This window comes from Cydia pomonella, chromosome 9 (assembly GCF_033807575.1).
Source record: "Cydia pomonella isolate Wapato2018A chromosome 9, ilCydPomo1, whole genome shotgun sequence".
Classification (NCBI taxonomy): Eukaryota; Metazoa; Arthropoda; class Insecta; order Lepidoptera; family Tortricidae; genus Cydia; species Cydia pomonella.
Genome location: NC_084711.1, coordinates 17,900,845 through 17,921,487, shown reverse-complemented (window position 1 = coordinate 17,921,487; position 20,643 = coordinate 17,900,845). Strand labels below are relative to the sequence as shown.

The following is a 20,643-nucleotide window of genomic DNA, read 5'->3' as shown; positions in this document are numbered from 1 at the left end:
GACTAATCTAGGATAATTTTAGGTTAGGAAAACTCATCTAAATCTAGTACTATAATCAAAATCTAGTTTATAAATCTAAATAAATTTAAGTACGATAGTTTATAAATCAAAATCCATTGACAACTCTTATATTTTAAAACATATTGTCATTCCAGGGTCATCTGCCCGGCACTTGCACTACCTATTCCCCAAAATACCTCATCTCTATCTTATATTATGAATAATCCCTACTTTAGTTTTATTATATGCTCTATAATCAAATTAATATTATACATAGTTCTCTACAAATTATATAAGAAACTCAAAAAAATAATCAAATTACGTAGTACAAATAAATCTCATAATTCTAATCAAACCAATATACCCCTTTCAGGGCCTTCGCCTCGGCGAATGGAGCTACAGGTCAATTGACCGAACCACTCCCTTCCTACTCCGGTCTGTTCTTTAAAAACGAAGGCACGATCTACCTAAGCGACGAATCCTGGAAATTAGTTATCTACAGGGATCTTAGACCCCTTTTTATCGCAAAAGATTCGCTCGTTCGATTAGCAACCAAATTTCATTTCGTCTCTACCCAATATAATAATTTTACCCACATTGAAACCACGAAATCTTTTCTTAAACTAAACCTAGAAAAAATCGAAAACCGTTTAGCAGAATTAAATATGTACTTAGGAAAAAATTCAAGACAAAAACGCGAATTATTAGACGGCCTGAGCGTCGTCCTTAAATGGCTCATTGGTACACCTGATGCCAAAGACGCCATGCATTATGAAGATTGTATTAACCAACTCGAAAAACGTGAAACCGATCTTTCATCACTTATGCTCGAACAAACTCAAATAATTTCTTCGACTGTCAAAACCTTCAACGAATCAATTCTCAAAATCACTTATGATGAGTTAATCATTAACGAAAATATCGAACGCTTAAATAATTACCTTAACTCTTCTCAATCACTTCTGTTTAGTTTAAAAGCCAGCCAAGATGTGTCAGCTATTTCCCTTCAAATTTTAGAGTCAGTAGTAAACCTTGAAAACGAAATCAACGAATGCCTAACTAGTATCCTCTTTGCAAAGTCCAATACAATCCATCCGTCAATTATAACCTTGGAAAAACTTTATAAGGAACTCCTCTTATCGAATCATATTCGCACGAATAAACATCTAGTTTCCACCGTTAGCCCACAAAATATACACACAATCTTAGAATCTTCCTCTCTATCAGCATATGTATATTCAGATAAACTTGTATATATACTTACATTCCCTTTAATTCAGAATGATCCTCTCGACTTATACCATGTATACTCCATCCCTATAAAACATCCGAATTCCTCTCTTCATACCACTATCCTCCCTGAGCACGTGTACCTGGCTGCGAACCCCAGCGGCCAAACCTACGTGTCGACAAGCAGTTTAGAAACCTGCAAAACATACGCCAGCGAAAAACAAGTCTGCACCGGTCTCGTCGCCTACGACGCTACAGCTCGTCCCCTGTGTGAACTACAAATTCTCCACAGCATCTCCAAATCCCTTCCGAAAATCTGCACTACTTCAACCTTCGAAGCCGACATCAACACTTTTCAATACATCGAGAACAACAAGTGGCTATACATACTGTCTGGCGAAACCAACTGCGTCCTACAATGCACTAAAGAAGTAACACATCACAAGATACAGGGCGCAGGCATCCTATCATTACAGAAAAACTGTAAACTCCACACTGGATACAGCACGCTATCAGCACCACAAGACTCCGAAGAAAATATAACTTACCCTATAATCGTACCCGACATAAGAACTGACGACTGTTTCGAAGAATACAGGGACATCGCGAAACCTGACCTGATGCCAATTAAAATTAATGAATTGCCACTAGATTCCTTGAAACAAATCAAAAACCATATAGATAAATACGGAGAAGAAATCAAGAAAATAAAATCCACAACATTCGCCCAAAGGAACACCACTACCTTCTCTTGGGTTTATTTTACACTTGGCCTAATAATGTTAGCCTACCTTGTATTTAAAATTTGCAAACGCTGCCCCAATGGACTTCTACTACGCCGCCGAACACCAAATTCTCCAAATCGCGATTCCAACGGATGCATCCAGATCTTCAATAACTGCTTCGCAAATTCATCTCGACAACAGAGAACCCACGTCGCAATTCCCATGTCTACAATCTCAACTAGCTGCGTCACAGAAGATGAAGACGAAGACATCGAGCCTCAGCATTCTCAGCCAATCTCACCCGTTTCCATTGTTCCTGCGACTTCTAAAAGATCAGGCGCTAACGCCCAATCTTTATTCTAAGGGGGGAGGTGTTATATAATATGATCCATCCATATACCTAGTTTTAGTTATTAAGTTGCTACTCACATATTTGTTTACCTTTCCCAATAGTTTTGTACTTTGAAATCATAATTAGTTTCTTAAATACTTTATTTACACTTCTCATCAATAATTGTAAACATCCTCATGTCTTAATGTGTTATTTGTCATTAGTGTTAACTTATCTCAAATGGTCCTGAGACCATAATGTGTTTATTATTCTCATGTTTATCCTAATATCCTAATGAGACTTGTCTCCCTTATAAGCAGTACTACGTCCCGAATTAAATCAGTCTAGTTTGAACCGTCAAACTGTGTTTTACTCCACCCCACATAACAATTATATATAAAAGTTACATGCTGTCGTTTAATGAGGTAGAAATTAATTCGGTGCATGCTAAAACTAAATTAGGCATACATACTATTTTCCTATAAAGGAAGAAATGGCGAGAGCTGAAGTGAAGTTATACGTAGAAACACATATAATTATTAAATAGGTATATTACTAGTATTGTTTGCAATTGAAGGTCTCCATTAAACTAAAAAATTATGGTACTTTTTTATGGTTGTTCTATAACAACTTGATTCCTAATCCAAAGTGAAACCTTTTCACATTTACTAAGTCATTAGCATTGATTTAAAAAGTAAAATTATTATGATACTCAATGTGGAAACTACCATCTCATTCTACCTGTATGGTGGGTCACAATTAAGTTTGTTCGGTTGTATGTAACTATTCTTTAGACAAGATAGGCAGTCAGCTTAGTATATTTTCACCCAAAATAGGTACTCCAAGAACGAATTAAATTACTTTGTATGAAAATATTTTTTGCGTTATTTCAAGTAAACACACTACTATTTAAACTACAAAGGAACTATGTATACGAAGGAAAACAAAACAGCATTTGACACTGGAGGTCTTTTGTTTCCTTCGTATACCTATGACAATTAATTCGGTTTGGTTCACGCAAAATCTCAAAAACTGACCCAATAGCTGGCGTCGATTCTGAAAAAACTGCGCTACGCAAACACATGTCACGTCTATGTTTGCAGATAAAGCCGTCTAGACACGGGCTAATTGCGGTGCGTTTTTGTGCACAAGTGTGCGCCTGCGACTGTTTGCGACGCCTACGCGATAAAAAGCTATTAGTGACGCCCACGAGCTATGACACTGCATTGTCTTACCAACAGTGATATCGATGTTTTTCATCAATAATTTATAATAGTTATAGTTGAACGGCTTTCTAAAGTTATTGTACGGTTTATCTTTTCGCTACGGCTTATTTGCATTTTACATTGAGAACGTCAGGTCTTTGGCATTGGTTATTTTGGCAGCGATTTTCTTGCATTAATTTGTCGATCACGTTTTTGTCAAGACACTTTTTAAAGGTATTTTATAAATAATAATCGAGTACCTATTTGAAAAACACAAAGTATAATGCAGTTGGAAAGCGATAGCTGAAACAAAGGGTTGCCAGACTGGAAAAAAGGAAGTATTCGACCGTTGAGGAGCCCCGCGGCGCGATGCCTCGGTAATTAGCGATTTATTAATACCATGCCTCGTATTGTTACATGCCTTCACACCGTTTGATTTTTCTCGGAAGATATGAAAATTTTATAATGTGCAAAAAAAATACGTGCAAAGCTGGGGAAATGCGGAGGCGAAATGTAATAGGCTTAAGGATGTACTACATAGTTAAAACTTGCCCCAACGCATTAAAAAATTATCAGGTTTTTTTGTTCACATCAAGTGAGACATTTAGATGTGTATATAAAGTAGCTTTCTTTTATTTATTTAATAGTTTTCTCATTTACAGCTTTATTTAATTTTTTATAGTTGAGTAGAAGGTAACAGTTTTATTTCCCACCATTTTCCACACTTGACTGAATATCATGCTGACACGACCAAACGATAGGAATTTTATAGATTTCAAAAAAACTACAAAATCAAATGTATCAATCAGAATGATTCTGTATCACTGATTCGATCAGTTTGATCGAAGACTCGTCCATTTGATGGACGAGCTACCGGAGGCGGCGAAACTTTTGTATGTCTGTCAATCTTTCTGTCGGGATGAATTGATTCGGCTAAACGTCGGTTTTATTTGCTTCAAAATGAATAAGAGAGCTCACACGTAATAAGTACCTATGTATCATAATAAATACGTATACTCATCACATACTACCTAATACCCTTCCCTTCAGTAATTTACCCTTGGCAGGTATCAAGCCTACCTACTTCAACTTTTCGAATCAACGCAAAACTTAAAAGCGAGCGTAAAAGTGAGTTGCATCTACTGAAACAATTTAAAACAATCGGAAACCCTTTTGACTCTCGAGTGCACTCGACCGTCTCTTGCGCAGGTAGCGAATTGTCAAGTGCCGTGGATACAGAGACAGGCTGTTGTTGACAGAACAGAAAGACAAGTAAACCAGTATAACTAACGCCTTGAGAACCACTACAACTGTATGTTGTTAAAGATCATATTTAAATTGGCTCCAGGCTGACATGAACATGATGGGTTTGATCAAGTGATGGGAACAAGTCATAAGGAGACAGACGTCGCGACATCTGACGCCGATGTGTACCAGCCTTTTTATTAACTGTTTGCACGGTTTTCGGGTTTGCTAAGTAGTTTGTTTGTATTTTACACCGGTATTTGTCTGAAAGTGTTATCAGCAAATTCAGAACTGTTATCAATTTACAGGGCAAATTTACACACGGGTGTGACATTTATTGCTCCAAGGAAATACATGGCTGAGAAAATTATACGTCATACCTTTACATGTATAACATGTTAGTCGCTATAATTGGTAATTTCAAACTTTCAGCTGGTTTCAAATCGGTTGTCGAACTGCCGTTGAATGATAGTGTTTAGTTTATTTTATTGTTTTTATTTTCTTTTATATAATAGCGTTATGTAAAATCCGTTTTGCGTTGTTTCAACGGTAAAAAGACATGTCAGGCTTATTTTTTAAGTAGTTTTGTCACGATATAGCATAGGCACTCCAATAGCTATCGCTATATATTTGGAGTGGCTTACACAGGCAGTCAGATGGATTATAATAAATTAAATAAATTAATATTATAGGACATTATTACACAAATTGACTAAGTCCCACAGTAAGCTCAATAAGGCTTTTGTTGTGTGTACTTACTATACAACGATATAACTAATATAATATGTATAGACATATTTAGAAATACTTAAATACATAGAATACACCCATGACTCTCGAACAAATATCCATGCTCATCAGACGAATAAATGCCCTTACCAGGATTTGAACCATCGGCTTCATAAGGGTCACTACTCACTAAGCCAGACCGGTCGTCTTCCATTAGGATTAACATCGATCACAACATTCGATAATTATCTTGGTTTTGTTCATCAACAGTTTCTCTCTTATTTAATTTTAATGGTCACGAAAACATGCTATAGGTACCTACCAATTTCCTGAAGTTGAGTCTCTCCACTTTAAATTTCCATCTTCCTATCTTTCAACATGTTCTCCCTTGCCACAGATGGTGCTGACGTCGATGCACAAGTACCGCCCGCGCGTGGTGGTGGTGCGCGCGCGGGACGCCGCCGCCCTAGCGTGGGGCGCGCCTCACGCCGCCTTCTCCTTCCCTGAGACCGAGTTCATCGCTGTCACTGCTTATCAGGTTGGCATTTACTTATTTTATTATATTTATTTTGTTTATTAGCAGAACAGAGTAAAATGTACTTAAGGTTCTAATAAAACGAACTTACACATAAAACATGCACAGTCCAGTTCAGTTTACTTACTGATATTACTTCTTATAGCTTGGATGGATCTATATCTACTAACGTTTAATGATATTTGTGTGCAGTAACAGCCCGGAAACTAACCTGCATATGGTCGGTAACTCTGCGTCGATTATGACAAAGTGTGAAAGTGCAATAATAAAAGTCGTTTATTCATAGACATTTGAGGTTTGTGTTGCCAATTCCATACTTTGTAATTCCAAAGTCTGTGCAGAGTTACCGTGGTCCGACTCTGTTCATATCATTTCCGATCTTTCCACTCCACAATCGATAAAATTACTGAAATGGTAAAATAAAAAATTATCATATTCATAATACCTACCTAGGTAAAATGCAAATTTGTGATGAAGGGAAACCCCCTATATGAACACACGTCTTACTTCCCCGAATACTCACTCCATTTCCTGGAACGATTGATGATTCGCACTTATGTTTTTTTTCGAAAGGAGGCGCCAATGCTTTTACTGACGAGCCAGAAAAAAAATGCCACAGATAAAAACATGGTTCCGATTGCCACTCGAACGGTCATTGTGTATTTACGAAAACAAAAACCGACTAATTTACTTTTTGACCGTCCACTTTGTAGGTCGCATTATCTGATTTCGTAATTGTGTTGAAATGCGTGAATTCCACAATAGAGAACAGTTAGTCCTTACAATTCTTGGAGATGATAGGAATGCCGCTTTTCTTTTGGAACTGATATAGTTTGCTAATCCAACAAACATTTGGTGGTCTAATTTTTGGTAATCCTTACCTACCTATAGGTCCTTCTCATAGTATTTTGTCTTGTCTTTTATACTTTTTACCTCTTCTTTTTTAACCAGTTCCTTAGATATTCTAGAAGGTTCAACAAGACAAATAATGTAACGGTAACGGTCGGAGTAATGTTATTAGAACCCTAGCTGATATTAACAATACCAACTGGAGTACCTACTTAGTATAAATCAAAGTATCTGTAACACGCTGTTATACAGGATTCAGCTTCATGAATTTTAATCCCATTTATTTGATACTTCAATAAACGTGTATTTATCTAGTTAGTTTGGGCACAGTGGCCCCCTGCTGTTTGTTTTGATACCACAAAGGTTGGGCAGCGTACCGTTGCGTAATCCTCTGAACGTAATTAGGTCGCGGCGTCTTTGCACCAGCGGTGCCTTTAAAGCTGACTGCAGCGAGGCGCGAACGCTTTCCCGCGCCGATTTACACACCCAAGCACCCGCCACATGAACCTTAAACCATTTTAATAAGGACTTAAATTGAAAGATATCACATTGGAAAGTTTCGGCAGCTTTGTGGGATTATCCTGGATTGGGTAACGGGACCGGACAATGCCAGCAGCGTATCATTGCGCATTATCCCCGGACAGATGGACGCCCGCCGGCTAAAGCATTGTTGCGAATTACTAGCGAATTAGAATACTGCTTTTGTAGCCGCCGACACCGGCGTAAGTAGGTGGCACACCGCTTCAATTATACTCCGACAATTAGAAAAAAGTAAGTACACCGCGTCCCGCATCTTTACAGCCCCTAAATCAATCTCCGTATACTTAACTTTGTTTAAACAAAGCGAATTTGCTTAAAGCCCTAATTACACAAAAAAGCTGGCGACAGTCGCCAATATGTGAAACCGTCACGCAAAAAGTGAAAACGCCTGGCATGTTTGTCGTCTGACGTCACGGGCGACAGGGCGGGCCAGGGGCGGCGCCGAGCTAGCAAACCCTGCTCCGCTAATCGGCTAAATTTGGAAGTCTGGTAAAACTGGAGTGCCTCAAGCTTTTAGCACTCATTTTTATCTCAGCGGGTGCATTATCGGCGACGGTGAGCATTGGCGCCGCCTTATCAAGTCCTGTAAACATCGTTAGAAGACTTCGCATGCGCCCAGACTGTTTGCGGTCCGGATTTCGCTAAGATAACTCTTAGCCACAGTGGGGAATTTCGTAGGGCCGGATTTTAGAAAGTAAACACCATGGTAATTGTCGCCCTGTCAAATAGTTTCATATTTTAATGTACAAAAATTGTGCAAACTTTTCAATTAAAGTATAGCTTCCGAGGATCAGGTTTCGCAGTAGGCGAGTCGCTTGCGCCGGCGCCTGAGCTAATTGGGCTGTCGCCACGCCACGCCACATGTGACAATTATCCCTTACAAGCTATTAGGGATGCATGCGGAAACGGATGTTTAAATTGCATTCTCAAGATAAGAAAGTTTCCGAGCGACTAAACCGTTACGGCGGATATAAATGTTTGATAGACGCTAATTATGACAGCGTATTAATTATTGAATTTTTATAATGCCTTATCATATACAATCTAATATTAATTTTAAAAGCGCACGCTTGCAATTCTACAATAGAGATAGCAAATAAAACGATCGACAGAAACAAATGACTTTGATTTCCTGTCTGTAACTTTGCTGTAACGCTTTTTTTCTTTGTCCACAGAACGATCGCATAACTAAATTGAAGATTGACAACAATCCGTTCGCAAAAGGCTTCAGGGCGTGCGGTCAATCCAAATGCAAGAGAAAGAATGTTGACACCGAAGCGACGGAGAATACAGAGTCCACTGAGGCTAAGAGAGCTTGCTCTGACGCAGCGTCTTCATGTTCAGAAGAAGGAAGCTTGCGCTCCGCTTCCCCACGATCGCCGCCTCTCGTGGAATCTCCCGCTCCGCTAGTCGCTCCACCTGAGAACATCACGCCACCTCCGCCTTTCTGCCCTCCAGAGCTGCCCTACTTAGGACATATGCCCATGCCTATGCCCCTAGGTCTCTGGCCAGGACCTATGGCAGGCTTCGGCTGGGCGCCCGCGCTTCCCCCTCCCCCGCCCATGGTGTCGTCACCCCCAGTGCCTGCGCCCGCACCCTGCCGCCGAGTCAAAAGCTTTACAATAAGCGCTCTACTAGGCGAAGGGTGATTCATGTCACCATTTGACTTGGTGCTAGTATAAGCTTAACGGGCATTATTTGCAATAGATACTTAAATTGTAGATATTGTTGATAGAAAGTTATACGTTTGGTTAACGTGCGTTCAGAATTACCTCGTAGGTTTAATTGTGAAATACTATATTTTGTTGTGATAACAGTGCCTTGTATAAATATCTAAATATTTATGGTTAGTTAATATGATTGATATTTAGTAAGTGGAATGTATCTGAAGATAAATATCTCTTTAGATTAGTGTAAAAATTATAATAACTGGCCAACATGAAAAAAGCAACTCATTATACTGAAATGAACCAGTGAATTGAGCGAAAATCTAAATCTTCTTATTAATTTAGAAAATCAAATCCTACTGATGTTTATAACCATACCCCAGACAGTAAGGGGCAATTAAGTTTTTGTCAATAGTGTAAAGGCAAATGAAAGTGAAAAATCAAGCAGATACATTATATGTCTGCATTATTATTTAACTTATTATTATTTATTTAATTTGCTGACATATCTGCTTGATATTCAACTTTGATTTGCGTTAGCACTATTATTAAAACCTTAATTGCCCCCGTCTGTCCAGGGTATGTTATTAACATAGGAACTTTAGGTATATTGAAATTATGTTTGACATATTTGAAAAAGTTAAAGTGTTCTCAATGAAGAATTGATTAAAATTGTAAGTTGCTCGATTTTATTTCCACATATAATACTTAATACCTAATAAAATAAATAATTATTTTTAATAAGTATAGAAAATTATAATAGACCTAATTTGTAAATACTTAGAGAATCCTATTATTTAGCTTTTGTAGATTTTTACCATAAATATACCTATTAAAAAACCATTTGCTTTTTTTTTTATTTAGACCTTAACGTCGGGACCTACTTACCAACTTATAGGTAGACACACTGCTAGACAGTAGGTAACTAATAGTACTAATACCAAGTACAGTAAGGTAAGCGGTAGTCAGTGTTGCCAGGCGTACAATAATTATCTAACATGTACGATAATTTGGGGCTCCGTACGTTCCAAAGAGCACTATCGCACGCAAAAGTACTATAACTTCAGCTCTTGGACGATGCCACTCAAAAAATCTAGTATTTGAAGCAAAATATGACACTTTCACTCTGAAATAAGTTACTATTAGCACCTTTTGGGTGATCGACTCCTTGGTTTAAGTCAAAAATGTAGAAATTTCCAGTAAGCCGTTTGGATCTAGGTATCACAGAAACACACAAATATAAAACTGATTTTTGCACAATTTACACGAAAATTGCATTTTCTTTAATTATTATACATCAGATATGCAAGCTTATTTTGCAAGAAATTTTAGGGGTAGTGCTTTTTTGATAGGCCTACGATATTTTTTTCATCGGTACGATAATTTTGACACTCAAATACTATAATTATCTTCCGCTCACCTGGCAACACTGGCGGTAGTAGCACTTACTGGTGGTGGCACTACTAAATTTGCAATATTTGAGGAGTACAACCAAAATAAATTAAAATATGTCGCAGCAGACATGAAAACTTTACGAAAAATTAGTGTTATACACAGAAGAAACAATTCAGTGGGTCAAAAACATTTCAGGAAAAGGTCACTTCTGTGGGCAAAATATACTGAAAAATTATATCTCGCCTGTAAACGTGAAGTTTATAAATTAGCTTTGGATTCTCTTTGCCACTTTGCGATGTCTACAAGAAAGCCGCGAACGAGTTAAGCATAGGTACAATAAAATTGTATGACCCTCGTATATCTTCGCTGCGTACTTATTCACCTTATAATTCGTTATGACTTTTGATATTTTCATAGAGACGGACCAAATTGATGGCATTTGCAGCAGCGTTGGCAAACATTTATATAAAATTTCTATGAAAATATGCAAAGTTAGCTTAGATGGAATCTAAAGAGTTGTTGACGAAATTCAAATAGCAACCTGACAACCGTAAGGCAGTGTCTTACGTGAGCGAATAACTCGCGAACACGAAGCGGCGCGGCGGGGTGCGGCGCGGCGCAGATAAATTCAATCCTTTGATACCTATGGAAATGTCCTACGAGAGCGATCTCCGAATACCGACCGTTGGGCCGCCGCACCGCTCCACGTCACATTCGCGAGTCCTCGCTCACGTAAGCTGCTGTGTATAATATGATATATGGAGGGTAGAGGTAAGGTGAACAATATCTTATGGGAGAACTGTTGCTATGTCCAGCTGGCAGCTGTAAATAATAGTTCGAAATCACTCCGGTGGCTCTAGGGTAGGACAAAAACATGACATGAACTTATACGTTCTTGACAGAGTGAAGTACGCTGTCAATGATTTGATTTTTTTTATCAAAATCAAACATTTCTTCACGATGTGTTGTGGCGCCACCTATTTAAGGTTTTTTGATGGATACTCTGCATAGATAATAAAAATCACTAAACCAGCTCGGAAAACCGCGGGCCAGGAGCATATATCGTCAGTCATCGCAGTCAGTTTAGATAGGTACTATCATGAATTAAAAAAAAATAGTCAGCCGGTAGTATCGCGGTGGAAAGACCGTTGATGACATGAATATTAAAAAAAAATGTCTTTCATTCATTGACTCCCGATTGATTGGCTGGTAGAATTGACTTTTGAATGTTGGATTTGAATGATAAATATTTAATAAATAAATAAATAAATAATAAATATTATAGGACATTATTACACAAATCGACTAAGTCCCACAGTAAGCTCAATAAGGCTTGTGTTGAGGGTACTTAGACAACGATATATATAATATATAAATACTTAAATACATAGAAAACACCCATGACTCAGGAACAAATATCCATTGCTCATCACACGAATAAATGCCCTTACCAGGATTTGAACCCGGGACCATCAGCTTCGTAGGCAGGGTCACTACCCACTAGGCCAAACCGGTCGTCAAAACATCATCATCATCGTCGTCATTTAATAACATTCATTTGTATTTGATTTTGTTTGCGGATTTACAGTTAGTAGCTAGATCCTTACGTTGGCGTGGTGAAAAATTCTGTTTCACTCAGTGGCAAATTTGCTTTTCCCTTGGGCCTTGAAACCATCGCAACGCTCGAGAGTCCTCTTTTGGAACCATTCACCACTCTCGTCGAATCTTTTCCTTGCTCGACTTTGCCAACAACTTTGCCCCCTTGTAAAACTAATAAGTTAATAACTATTTCATAGCCTATAATGTATTCGTATATAAAAATATAATCCCTATACTGCAGCCGGTCTAAGATGGGCCCTGTGACATTTCGAATGTCGTTTTCGTCGATATAACCTTGTAACGAAGTCTATAGTTATACGCCTAAAACATGTTGTGTAAAGACTCTACATTTAAGCAATATTAATAGCACATAATGTAGTTTTGCTCAAAATTTGTTGAAATTATCCGATACGAACTCGCGTGGTGACGTCTTACAAAAGTTACTTCGTTGGTCAGTGTCGACTAGAGAAGTAGTGTATCGATAAAATTTATAAAATAATTTCGATAATATAGATATGAATAGATTCAAATAATGTATTTTTTAAATAAATCAAATTGTTATTTTTATGTCTTGGGAGGTAGTAAATAAATCAGTCTTCCTGGCGTTGTCCCGGCATTTTGTCACCAGCCCGGGGTCCGCTTGGTAATTAATCCCAAGAATTGGCGTAGGCACTAGTTTTTACGATCTCCATGATGCCAGCGAGCCATTTGAGGGTAGATTTTGTTTACTTTTATTTAAATGCCTGAAGATACAGAGTATAGGTAGATATACCTACAAAATAAACTTGATATTATTATTTGCCAAACATTGGCAAAATTTAAATGGCTACTAGGACTCTATTGGTCTGATTATTGGTAAGATACCTTCTTTCGTAATCCTATAGACAACAGAGACGTATTTTTAATTCATTCATGTACATTAGGTGTTACATAGTAATAATAAGTTTCACATGGACCCTGATAGGGCACAGCAATAGTCTTAAATCTAAATTATGCTAGGTATTAATACTGATGTAATAATTATATAAATTAGGTCTTATATTATAGCAATGGTTAGGTAATTGTAATTTTTAATATTATTGCAACAGATTGATTAATGTCTAAGATATATTATTGATAATCAACAATTAATCTCCAAATAAAATTATAGGGTACATAATATTAATTTTAATAGTTACGTCTAGATTAAATAATGTTATGTCACAATGTCTAATAATATTTGTTAAAAAATTACTTAAAGTTATATAATGAGTAATAATTAAGACTAATAACATTCGTGATAATTTTTATCTTCCAAGAAATCATTCAATTTATAGTAACACTTATTAACTAATAAGTTCTTCAACAGTTTAATAGAATTGACGCTTAGAAGTTTAGAACTTACACTCAGGTACAGCGAGAATCACAAAACAGACGAGAAATGTGGTGCTGAAGAAAGATGCTCCGTCTACCTGTATCGTGGACAGTAGGTATTCCACACTTTTCCATCCTCGATAACTCTAAAATAAAAATATCTGTTGGGGTCTCTTCTTTTCTCCTCCCGTTCAGTGTCAAATTTTGAGTTAGTTCTTCGGTCATTTCATCATTTAATTCGACCATGTTGACGAGATGATCTGTCCGATTCTGACATTTCTCAAATACCAGTAAGTAAAAAAAGATTGGAATATTTGTGCGTAGAGAACTAGTGTCCGACCGAAACCGGATTTTTTGCCGAAACCAAATGTTCGGTTTTGCTCTAGATTCGACCGATACGGAACGTTCGGCTGAAACATGATCTTTATACCGAAACCGAAACTTCGGTCGGTCTATCTAGTACAGACAGATGCCACGAAACGGCCACGAATAGTGGTTTTGGCTCCTCTCTCGACCGAAGCGCCGAATATTCGGCGTAAACTTGCGTAAATTTTGAGTTACGTTATTATGAAAACTAGAGGCTGATTTTTGAATTTCGAGCGCTCGAATTCGTCACTCGAAAATCTGTGGAAATTGGTATATTAACAAATTGAATTGTTGATTTAGAACATTATTTGTCTATTTCATGAAGGTCCTATACTCGTATTCTTTTAAACTCGTCGTTGTTATGGCTTCCTTTGTCATTTATATATGTATATGTATATATATATATATATGTATATATTTTTTGTATATAGTAATAATGTAGTCTATCTTAACTTTATATGTGTAGTATATGTATTATATTGTATTTTTACTACTTTTTTCTTTATTTTTATTTTTTTCACCACCCGTTAACTTCGCTTCGTTCGCCATCTCACTATCTGAAGGTTGTCTGGAAGAGATCGCTGTTTAGCGATAAGTCCGCCTGTTGTTACCTACCAATGTGTATATGTTATCAATTTCTGTATCTGTTTTTTATGTAGTGTGCAATAAAGAATTTTATTATTATTATTATTATTGTATTTTAGAAATACAAGCAATAGAAATTGGGAATCTAGTGGTATTGACCACTCGTTTTCAATAATATTAAAAGAATTTAAATGCCTAGTAGTGGAGATAAACTGAAGGGAATTACACGAAATCGAGCACTCGAAATTCAAAAATCGGCCCCCTGTTCGCAAACACAGCACAACGCTTGCTAAGATTTAATTAAAAGGGTCTTCGTATTTAACATCTTTCCAAGAATACATTTTAAATAAGTATACCTAGTGGTTTGCGGTTATTTTTGTTGTATAATTACTAATTAATAATCTACCTCATGAATTTCATATAAGTACAGCGTGTTTTTATTCAATTCCGTTAACTCCAGGATATGGGTAAGTACGTTTAAGGAAACTAAGTGGCATAGTTAATTTGCAAATAAAAATTATACCTTTTATTTTTATTTTTTACAAAAAGTAACTAAATGTAGCATATAACGTTGTTGTAACACGGGCATTACATTTAATATAACCAAACAATTGAAAACTGACATATCAATGCCATTTCGAACATCGATCGTCCGAGATAGTACTTATTTTTAGTAGCAAATGTATACACTCGTACTAAACACTAATCAATATGCAAACAGGCCTTAAGGTAAGTGTACATATACGCTTGTAAGGGCCTTATAATATAAAAATAAATTATTGATTATCTCCGACATGGAGTTAATTAGAATACAGGTGTCTTTGAGAAAGTTACTTAATTTAAGCTCAGGAATGCACCCTTGAAATTAACGAAAATAAAAAAAAACACGGTGTATAAACTCTACGGACCCAAAATCGCCATACAAAACAGACTGAGAAAATGTGAGCAGAAAGAGTAAAATAAAGAGCGACCGCTTAATTACTAGTTTTCTCAATAAAAAAAAAACAGTTTGACCTTCGTATCGTATGCTTGTCCTATATAGCTATAGAGACCGTGCGTGTTGGAGGGTCTGCCATCTCGTGACCTGAATCGAAAGCAAAAACAATTCACGCATCTAAGCAGATGCTGCCCCCTACACTCCACGCTGGCTCCATTTCGCATAGGGTCTGCCATCTAAAAATGGAAACTTCACATAATGTTTCACACCAATGAATCAGAAGGCTTCATGCACGTTTCCGATATATAAAAGAGAATTTGAAATAGAGGTGGATTGTCAAAGAAAATTTTGGCGCGACAGTAAATTTACTGCCATCTTTCGACACTCGATTAAGACTTTTAGAAAGCCTTTTGATTTTGATGTAGCGCCATCTTACCGGGCATCAGCTAAATGTTGTGTAACGACTAAATACCTTTGGCCTTTGATCTATTACATGGCGCCACTTTTTGATATTTAACAAATTTAACACATATCAGTGAAAGAATAAGAATCAAAGTCAAATGGCGTTCTAAAAGTTTAAATTATGTGTCGAAAGATGGCAGTTTTACTGTGGCTGCACAGTTTTCTTTGACAATCCACCTCTATTTCAAATTCTCTTTGCTATCTATGAAGATCCATTAGGTACAATTTCGAAGTCTATTATCAAGAACATAATGCCAATATTTCCGCCAGATATTACCTAATTCCTAAAATGGCTACTTATATGCGAAGATGGTGCGAAGAACGTGAAAGAAGAACTAAAGGTGATGATTTGATGAGCCCGGGGCTCGAAGTGGCAAACTGCGAACTTTAATTTATTATTTGATACCTGCAAAATAACAACGTGATCGTAGCCAATATCATTTCAAAATATTATTAATTTATTACTGATGACGATAAAATTCTTTACTCTGAATAGAAGCGCCATCTAGATTACATTGAAAGCGACAACCCACCACATAGTTTTAGAGGAATGTAAAGTACTGTAAAGTTGGCGTGGCTGTCGCTAGATGGCATTAATTTAAAATTTCACATGATAGCGCTTGTATTGGCAGTAATTCCAGTAATAAATAAATATTTACTAGTTTCTGATATTGGTGTTTATTCAAGTTTGAAGAAAAAAGTTATAACGTATATTATTTCAATGGTTTCATTATTTTCTTCGATAATAGTCATAAATCAGAAGCATTCAGATAAATAAATATTACAGGACATTATTACACATACTTACTCAACACAAAATTGACTAAGTCCAACAGTAAACTCAATAAGGTTTAGGTTAGGTAAGGGTTAGGTTTGGTAGGTAGGTACCTACTTAGGTTACGATATATATAAATACTTAAATGCATAGATAACACCCATGACTCAGGAATAAATATCTCTGCTAATCAAACAAAGTATGGCTAAATACAATATTCAGGCTTCCTGTTGTTATAATTTTGCATGTTGTATATTGTTTCGTACTATAGAAATAGCGCTGGAGTATATAAGGTAAAGGAAAATATAATGTTCTTGGTAATGTAAATAAATTTAATTAACCACACATCACTTTCAGAAACATTTAAATACAACAAAATGAGGAATTACAAGCTTAGCTTTAATATGTGTCAAGAAAATATTTATTATCAACGCCTAACAGTTATACGTACATTTATTAATCTGGAATCACTTGACTTGGTGCATTACAATAATTTACTACATTTACAGTAAGTTCTATCCTGCTACAAGGTTTTGAAGCTCTGCACTTAATTCGCCAGCGTCAATAGCATTGGTTGTAGTGGGAGCACTGGATTCTCTGTTGCAAGCCTTTTTATGAACGAACCAGTGCAGACGCTGGCACTCTCGGTCACAGTATTGCACAGACTTGCATTTGGAACACTTTTTGGCTGGCTTCTCCTCACCACATGTACTGCAGTAAGGGATAGCATCAACAAAGCCCCTTTGCCCGTTGATAGTGCAATTGATTACGGACAATGCTGGCGGAGGGTCTTTGCTTGTTAACGAGGACACCATTTGGTGAAATGTTGTGCACTCTCTGTATGGGAACTCCCTAACACAATCTTTAAGGAATGTATCCATCAGGTCAAGTGAAACTCCATCTTTTCCTGGCTTCAAGAGTTTCTTAGTAAACACTTCAACAATATCATGCTTTTTGTCTTCTGCTGCTGGTTTCTGCTTGTCTCTGATGTTGTGTATTTCACGGACGATGTATGAGAGGTAGTGGTACTTAAATGCCATTACTTCATTGGTGTCACTGCCCCGAGTCATCTCCTTTTTGCACAATAGTTCTAAGACTTTACTGATTTTATCAGCATTCTCTAGAAGTCCAGGTATATGTTGTAGATTAAGGGCTAATCGCACAGGGTGAATATTGACTCCCAAGACAAATTTGTGAAGAGGATCTACCAGGAAGGAAGGTAAATAGGCTTCAGTTTGCTGTCCTTGAGGCACAGAGAAGTAGGAAACTTCAGTGCGAGGCACGAAGTTGTTGATAGTGGCAACAGTGTGGTGGTTCCCTACGAACGCTGCCATTTGCGAGGCTGTGCGCCCCACTGAGTTAGTGGCGGTTGATTTGGCACCGGCGTCAAGCAGCAGCTTACAAACATCAGAATTACCGGATAAGGCACCAAAATGTAGCGCTGTGTAGTTGTACTCGTGCTTTCCAGAATTTACGTCCGCGCCCTGCAACGCATAACATGGTCAATACAGACAGTAAAAAACTAATTTTATACACGTTCTTCACATTAAATCACAAACACATTAACTTACCCTATCGAGCAACAGCTGCACCATGTCCTTGTTACCCTTATAAGCGGCGTGTTGTAGTGCGGTCATGCCATTTTCGTCGAAGAAATCGACGTTCCCTTTATGTTGCGCCAAGGTATTTTTGAACAAATTTAAGTCTCCTTGCGCGATAGCGTCAAAGATAGTTTTCTCAACGGAATTGTCTTCACCTTTTGGTTCCATATCGATTGGCTAATTGTTTAGCCAGAAAATCAATCGAATATGATTAGGAAGGATCAGCAAGCAACCTCAAAGCGCAAAGCGAGCATCTGTCACTGTCACTTTTTTTTTTAATGTTTGGGCGTATTTATTTTCTCTAACATGTGTGTTTGAGAAGACTTTTTATATTTTTGCATATCTGGGTCTTATTTTATAAACGGCTTTTAAGCAGTAATCGTAATCACTGTTGTTTGTTATTGAAACCATATACGTTAGAAAGACAGGCAAACAGCATTCACTGGTACAGCCTAATGGAGATCTCACACTGGGTGTTATAAAATGTTATATAACATTGTGTGACAGGGACAAAATACTACCATCACTGCCATCTTGTCTCTGTCACACGATGTTGTAGAACAGCCAGTGTGGGACCACCATATCCTGTAAGCGCTGCTTGCCTCTCTTTATAACAAATTCTTTTTACAAATATTACTATGAATATAATTTATTATTATTTATGTCTTTCCCATCACGGAACAATGGTGTTCCAGACCTTTGGGAGGCGTGCGCGGAGCCGAAGCCAACACGTAGAGGCCCTTTTGACACTTTAATGAAATGTAAGGAGTACACCTAGCGGACGTTGCCCTTGCCTTGCCCGCGTCATGGGACGCACGCAGAGGCAGCACCCGCCAGGGTGTAAGGACTATTTGAGAGTTGATGGAATCTAAAATGAACTGGGCTATTGGGTGAAAGCGATGGACTAAATACTGGGCTATGGGATAAAAAACCGGATGCCTGCCTAATAAAACGGTATTCAATTTTATTTCCGGCAGACGGTGACTCGCCCCCACAAGATGGGGCCCCACAAAAAGCGACATCTAGGATGGCTCAAGGGCAACACCGGTGTGAGCGGCTCAGGGATGTCGAGAGATGTACGCCGCTTTCTACCCAGTGGCTGCGAGCAGCCACTGTGGCTACTCGCGTCTTATGCAAATATAATAATAATTATTATTATTTACAAATATTATTATTAATGACCTTGGGTTCTTGTATAAAAGACCTGTAACATCTTATCGCCATTTGTTCTATTTCCTATTTCTGACAAATATGGATGTCCTCAAGTTGCACAATTTACTTCGCTTAATTAATCAGCATCCAGGTTATTACTAAAAAAAAAACATGTTCAAGTATGGCGGGATAGTTAAAACTTTTAAAATTGCTAGCTAGTGGTACGCGGGTGGCGCGCTATTTAAATCGTTGTAATTCTGTAAGTTATCTTAAGTTATATATAAAGTTGTAAACCAGTAAAACTTGATGGAGCATATTCCTATAGGAATATTAGGTACTTGACTACTTTTACTATTTCCTCTTATTTTCTTCATAGTTGAAAAATATATGCATTAAATTAATGTTTCTCCAATGGTTCTTTTGACACTTAAGAGGAACGTTTTTGTCATTTTATTTCATGCATTTTGGAATTAGTAAAACACATAATTTACTTACATTTTACCGACATACCTACTTATAAATACCTTATCCCGTCGGGTAATATAAATAAATTATTCGAAATAAGCACTTTTCAATAAAACTCAGATTACAGTAAGTATAAACAAATTTATTCTATAAATTAATCAATAGTCATAATGGCTGGTATGACTACTGATCGCCTGCAGGATAACATCAACAGCTATACGAATAACATAATATCATATTCTGCACGTTGCTTACATCAAATATCCTAACATCAAACATCTTGAATATTGGCTACTTATAGATTGAAACATTATTATATATTGAGACATCAACCAACGGCTACTTTGAAACGAGTAGATAGATTATATTGATTATGTTTAATATTATTTCTATTAATATATTACCTATATATCAAGTAATAGCAACAAAATCAGAAAAATCACAAGCGGCTTACCTACAAGAATTTATTTTATTAGGTTGTTTTAAAGATGGGAATTTTGTAACTAGGGAGTTAAAATCTATTTCTATAACAAGGAAATATTATTAATATTACCTACGAAAATTTGCTACATTTTAAAAAGTTGTGCACGTGGCGTTCGTAAAATAATGAGCCTATGTGGAGTGCGTGTTATCATCCTATTCCCATCCATAAATGAAGGTATAAATTATTATTTTTACTACTCATCAGTCCGCATTGCCCAGGACGGAGTGACGAATAGTAGAAAAAAAGTGAAAAAAACTTTGAAAAAAAAAATGGAGCATCCTTACAGTAACATCAAAACTCAAACAACAACATCAAGATTTTCAAAATGTATACTTGATTAGGTACGAGTACAACCATAAAGAGATAAAGTCTAATTTCCTACGATGTAACTTTAGTAATATCTGGCTATACGT

The 20,643-nt window shown here is 37.0% G+C and overlaps 3 protein-coding genes across 3 annotated transcripts in view; 2 read left to right on the top strand and 1 right to left on the bottom strand.

Annotated features, from left to right (window-relative positions):
* The window catches only part of LOC133521573 (T-box transcription factor TBX6-like), a 53,585-nt gene extending 43,788 nt beyond the window's left edge, over positions 1-9,797 (top strand). Inside the window, exons 4-5 of the mRNA XM_061856607.1 lie at positions 5,863-6,003; positions 8,565-9,797. Of these exons, the coding sequence (XP_061712591.1) occupies positions 5,863-6,003; positions 8,565-9,038 (615 nt within the window). The 3' untranslated portion in view covers positions 9,039-9,797. The remainder of the gene's footprint in view (positions 1-5,862; positions 6,004-8,564) is intronic.
* LOC133521572 (uncharacterized) lies at positions 641-2,660 on the top strand. Its single transcript, XM_061856606.1, has one exon. It carries the CDS (start codon positions 666-668, stop codon positions 2,316-2,318), a length of 1,653 nt encoding a protein of 550 aa, XP_061712590.1. The 5' UTR covers positions 641-665; the 3' UTR covers positions 2,319-2,660.
* Positions 9,798-16,839: 7,042 nt separating the features above from the next.
* Positions 16,840-18,402, bottom strand: LOC133521571 (ankyrin repeat and MYND domain-containing protein 2). The gene is made up of 2 exons (XM_061856605.1): positions 18,100-18,402; positions 16,840-18,012 (listed from the first exon to the last, which is right to left on the bottom strand). The coding sequence occupies exons 1-2, from the start codon at positions 18,295-18,297 to the stop codon at positions 17,044-17,046; spliced, it is 1,167 nt and encodes a 388-aa protein (XP_061712589.1). The 5' UTR covers positions 18,298-18,402; the 3' UTR covers positions 16,840-17,043.
* Between the last annotated feature and the right edge of the window lie 2,241 nt (positions 18,403-20,643).